The 5,794-nt window shown below is 41.5% G+C and overlaps 1 protein-coding gene across 3 annotated transcripts in view; it reads left to right on the forward strand.

Annotated features, from left to right (window-relative positions):
• The window catches only part of impact (impact RWD domain protein), a 49,955-nt gene that overhangs the window by 32,009 nt on the left and 12,152 nt on the right, over nt 1-5,794 (forward strand). For all 3 annotated transcript variants that reach the window (XM_015397587.1, XM_015397586.1, XM_015397588.1), the window contains one exon: nt 1,368-1,502. In XM_015397587.1, coding sequence (XP_015253073.1) covers nt 1,368-1,502 — 135 coding nt within the window. The remainder of the gene's footprint in view (nt 1-1,367; nt 1,503-5,794) is intronic.

The raw sequence follows: 5,794 nt of genomic DNA on the forward strand, positions 1-5,794 counted from the left end.
GGGGCTTGTCCGGGATAACAATTTCTTATTTACTTGCAGTGCAAATGCATTCTACTCCTGCACCCCTGGCTAATTTACACAGTTGGTTTATTGACTAAACTGTTATCTGGATTTTTCTTTTTCTTTTGGCTTTGAAAAATGGAAATCAGCAGAAGCACATGCTGATAATGAAGAGCCAACCAAGGCTGGTAGGTCTAAATTCCTACAGTCAATGAACATTATTTTCTTTTGTTCAAATTAAAAGCAATATATTTTATTGGTCTTTAGAAATTTGAGAATCGATTTGATCAGTCGACGGATTTTTTTCCTGTAATAATTGTTTTTGCGTAACAAAGCCTTTCCTTTTCCACTAGCTGTGGGAGTTTCTGATTGAAAGTCATATCAACTTCTAAGGTTCATAAACAGCCGCTTCAAAGCCAGCGTCGATCCTTCCTGCTCCTTTTAATCCTTTTTTCTCTGTCTGTTCTCTAACTGTATAAAAACAGAATATAACATAAACGATGTTGTCAGTATCAGCGGCTGACCTTTCTGCAGTAACAGGCGGATAATATCAGCTCTGTTTGATCAGACGTTGTTTAATGCGGCTCTTGTGCCACTCTGGAGGCGTCCAGGCATTTAGCAGAAGTGCTCTCTTCTTGGCGCGTTTTCTCCCGTCTCATTGCGCCTCTTTCAAGCTTTGCCATCCGTTTCCACCTGTAGATCCGTGCCAGTGAATGTAGAGGAGCAAAGATGGCTCTGATTCAAGGCGGGCCTGGTTGGAGCGCCATGTGAATGAGTCCTCTTCCAGTCACAGATTGCTCTTTTGTTTGTGTTGCAGTCTAGAGGGAAATGTTCCTCTTTGTACCCGAGCAAATTCAGGCAGCATGTTTTTCTTTTTTTTTTGGAAAATCTACCTTTTTGTCACTGAGAGGGCGGATTGTTGCACAGGTTTGGTCAATGCTGATGTGTCCTCAGTCGGGTGTAAAACATGCTACCAATTAAAGAAAAACTGCTATGAATCAATTTGCTCTGGAAGATTACGTAATACCAGATAGACTATAAATAAAATAAATAGAAAACTGCCTGTGTTTAAAACCTTTTCCCTCAAACATGCTGTTCTAAAATAAACATTTCTCCTAGAAACTTGAATTGTAGTCAAAAACATCAGAATATTTAACGTTTCTTCGTCATAAGAAAGGCAGAGTTGAACTGCTTGAGTTTTGATTGTCAGGCTGGCGGCTTTAGATTGGCAGGTGTGACTGAAATGTTTCATTCCTATTTAACCACTTTAACACATCTGGTGTGAAATATTCAGCTGCCAGAGGAGGTGACATGTTGTTTCATCTGAAATCTGCAGTCATTTCGCTCCTGTTTGTGTCTCACTTCAGATTCTGGACGTGCGGAATGTCATGGTGGTGGTGTCTCGGTGGTACGGAGGCATTTTGTTGGGTCCCGACCGTTTCAAGCACATCAACAACTGCGCCAGAAGCGTCCTGATGGAGGAGGGATACGTCGGCGCCACGGTGAGACCCTAAGGAGGCAGTTTCACTGTATTTTTAATGCTTGTTTTGTTTAAATACCCATCTTTCCAACTTTGTTTCATAAATTACAATAGAACATGTTCATTTCTTTTCATATCGTCTATGAAAACAGAAAGTGTTGATTTTTAGTCCTTTTTTCATTTATTTATTTCAGTTATCATTCATAAATATATTAGTATTGTTAAAGGAAAAGTCCGGTCAGCCGGAATAATCAATGGATCATTATTTATACCTGAAACTAATACGTTTGCAGTGATTTCATTATTTTAGCGTTAATCAGTAAGAAAAAAATAAAAGCAATATATTTTCATGGCGACTACATAGTCTGGGAGCAGCCATTTGTGCCCAAATATAGTAGCCCCTCCCTCCTGCCATCTTCCAGCAGTGACGTCACGGTGCGGTAAGCCTAGCGCCATTCTCCCCGCTTTCCAAGCTAAATCACCTGAGTGAAGTTGGCCCCCCCACCTTCTTCAAATCAGACAAAATTAGTGTCAAACTTTTGTGATACGTTTGTGCAGCAAAAATGTTCGTTTGTGCCCCTATCATTTTATAGATATAAAGAAATATTTCTAGAGGTCATCAAAGGTCAACCAGCCCCCCCACCTTCTTCAAATCAGACGAAATGGGTGTCAATTGACTCAGCTCCGTTTGTGCAGCAAAAATTTTCGTTTGTGCTGCTTTGGCTTTGAAGATTTGAAGAAAGTGGGGGGGGGGCTGGTTGACCTCTGATGACCTCTAGAAATAGCTCTTTATATCTTTAAAACGATAGCGGCACAAACGAAGATTTTTGCTGCACTAACCAACACAGACGTTTCACACCAATTTTGTCTAATTTAAAGAAGGTGGGGGGGCTAGTTGACCTTCTGACCTTTACATTTTCATTAATATCTTCAAAGCCAAAGGAGCACAAACGACAATTATTGCTGCACAAACGTTTGACACTAATTTTGTCTGATTTGAAGGAGGTGGGGGGGCCAACTTCACTCAGGTGCAATGGGAACTACTAGACACATCTGCAATCAACAACAATTATTGAAGATTTCCAGAGGACTTCACCATTGAAATTCACCAGAGCTATAGTGAAACTGACAATGCCCACGATGAGCGTTCAGACAGATGATCACTGCTTTTTGCCCCATTGGTCACGGAACTCCTCCTCCACCACATCGTTGTTATTAGTCGCCCCGTGACCCATAATGCTTTGCGAGGAGAGCTCTCTGCGCAAAGCATTATGGGATACATCTGCCTCTTCAGAGGCCTTTTTTTTCTTCTCATCCACTTCGTAGACACTTTTTCCTCCTCTGACCATCGGCCATTTTCAAAGAACCGGGGTGAGTAAGGTGAGCTTCAGTGACTGTCTGAAACCGGAGCTCACCACAGATAAACGCCTGAAAGTGGGCAAAAAATAATAGCTAACGGGACGAGCACGTAGGACGGCCTTACGTAAACATATCACCAGAATGATTGACAGTTAGGAGGACCACTGATTGAGATGATCCACCAGGAAGTAAAAGATCCTCCTCTATACATTTTAACTGACTAAATTAATTTGGTCCAACTTTCTTTTTACCTTTTTACCTTTCAAAAATGTAGCATCCTGTGGAACCTGAATATTAGTGAGCATAGGAAGGGTGTTAGCATCGCTTTTTTTAAAGGACATTTAATGTTGCAGCATTTTAGCTGGGAGTTGTATAAAGAAGTGGGAGATGAAGGAAGGATGTTTTTCTACCATCTTCCACAAACATCTGGTTGCCTTATTTATCTGGAGATCACAATTATATGCTGCAGGGGAAGACATTACTGGAATGTTATTTAGGTAAGGCACTGTATGTCCCCGTGTTTCCTAGTGTAAACACAAGCAAACATATGCAATAGTCGCTGTGAGGGAGTATGAGATTGACCTTCTCTCAAAAGAACTCTCCAGGTGGGTTTGCAGTTAAACAAAAGCTGAATATGTGGAGAAAGAAAACATCTTATACGTATGGTCGGTGCTCTGGAGCTGCTTCGCTGTTAAACATGTAGGGAAAAATGGTTTGCATGGCAATAGGAACTCTTAAAAATACAAAGACATTATAGATAAAAAAAAATGCCAGGAAACTGAAAAAGATTTGTTGTTTAATCTCTCACCGGAATTAAAATATTAAATTAAGCAAAGAACCAACCTTCTTCCATCGACAAATCAGTTCCCAGACCAGAATCCTGCTGAGAATCTGTGGGTTGAGCTGAGGAGAAGACAGGTATCAGAATTAAAGCTTCCCATCAACATTTTATGATAATATTCCTCAACATCATTTAATTTATCATGACTGAACCAATATTTTCATATCCAATTCCATCCATCTTCTCCCACTTCTTCCCTCAGGATCCCGGTGGGGCTGGAACCCATCTCCATCAGTCTATGGGCAAACAGGTCGCCTGTCCACCGCAGGGCAACAAAGAGACAAACAACCCGGCACACGCTCGCCTAAAAACGATTTAGCCGTTAATACGCTGTACGATACTTTCAATGGTTTCATGCAGCTACAATTCAAACTACGATGAAACCTCAGGGTTTAAAAGTTCCCAGCTTGCGATGTTTGTTCTCACAATATGCGACTCGACGCTCTGATGCGATCTACCTGCTCACACCCTACGTCTAAAACCCAGGTGGGACTCAGCTCCAAAGTGTTCAATTCTATTCAGTTTATTTCTATAGCTCCAATTCACATCATGTCATCTCAGGTCACTTTCCAGTTCACCAGATCATCCAGTCAGATTGATTCAAAGTTTTCTATCTAAGGAAAACCAGCTGATTGCATCGACTCATTGACTCTTCAGCAATCCCTCACACTAAGCATGCTTGTAGCGACAGTGGAGAGGAAAAACTCCCTTTGAACAGGAAGAAACCTCCAGCAGAACCAGGCTCAGTGTGAGCGGCCATCTGCTGAGGCCCACTGGGGTTCAAGGAGGCAGAAGCAGACATAGAAAAAGAAGCATAGATACAAAAGGCAACTGTAAACATTTGCACACCCCCGCCATGCTTCTGTGTTTTCATCTGAGAAGAAGAAGAAGAATCTTGTTTGCCCACTGAGCGATTTGCCCACGACCACCTTACGACGGCTGACTGAATTTCAAACATGTTTGATTTTCTCCAACCTTCCGATTCCTGATGGGGGGGGTGGTCGTTAGAGGCTGATCGCCCCTCGTTACCCCCTGTTCACTACACCACATGGAAAAATTCTTGCACGACTGGAGAATCGGCCCAAAAAGGGCAAAAACTCATAGAGTGTACGCCCGGCTTAAAGAAGCCAATTAACAGTCATGTTTCTGGACTGTGGGAGGAAGCCAGAGTACCAGGAAAGAACCCACGCTGCACAAGGAGAACAAGCAGACTCCATGCAGAAACACCCCGGGCCGGGATTCAAACCCAGAACCTTCTTGCTGCAAGACAGCAGTTCTACAATGTGAAGCCATATATTGAATTTACTTATTTCTGCTTTGCTAATGCAATAAAACATATATTTTTTGAGACTTTTTAATTTTTTTATAAATTTAACAGTGGTGCCAGTTCATGCACCTTATTTTAAACAGTAAATGTTCAGATGCTGTGAAATTGCAGACGTCGGATATCAGTGTTGGGTTTTCTTCTGCCTTCTGCTCCATTTACACCCCAAATTGTTTCCATTTTACCCTAAAATTATAGGTCGTTAAGGCGAAGCTGCTGCTCTAAAACTTCCTTCCTAAAGAACCTCGTTAACTCATTTCACCAATCAGTGCTTAATTCCAGTCCCCCACCAAAAGCAGAGCGTAGTTCCCCGGGGACATCAAACCCCCGGACTCTGTGACAACCGATTCACGCTGCCTGGCTCTGCGGCAAAAACAGATTTCTATTAATTGTTCTCCCAAAATGAACCTCCTAATTGTAGTTGTCTCAGGCCATCAGAAGCCTGTCTGAAGCGTTTTAGCAGGTCAGAGGAACACTTCAATTATCCTCATGCATATCGTGATAAAAGACAGTTTCAGCCATTTAACAATGTCAGAGTTAATGAGGGCCCAATGAGGGGATGTTTTTAAAAAAATGTATGAGCCATGAGCATTGCAGAGCACAACCCGAGCTACAATAGATTAATAATGGTTCCAGCACTAATTACCACTATTATGTCTAACACCTTCCTTGTTTGCATAAGTAGATTTATTCTAATTTAGGTTTTTTAATCATAAATAATGGCTGAGGGACTGACTAATAAAAAAACATTGCAAATATATCTGTATATATATATATATATATATATATA

Source organism: Cyprinodon variegatus, unplaced genomic scaffold, assembly GCF_000732505.1.
Source record: "Cyprinodon variegatus isolate N-32 unplaced genomic scaffold, C_variegatus-1.0 Scaffold872, whole genome shotgun sequence".
NCBI classification, from domain to species: Eukaryota; Metazoa; Chordata; class Actinopteri; order Cyprinodontiformes; family Cyprinodontidae; genus Cyprinodon; species Cyprinodon variegatus.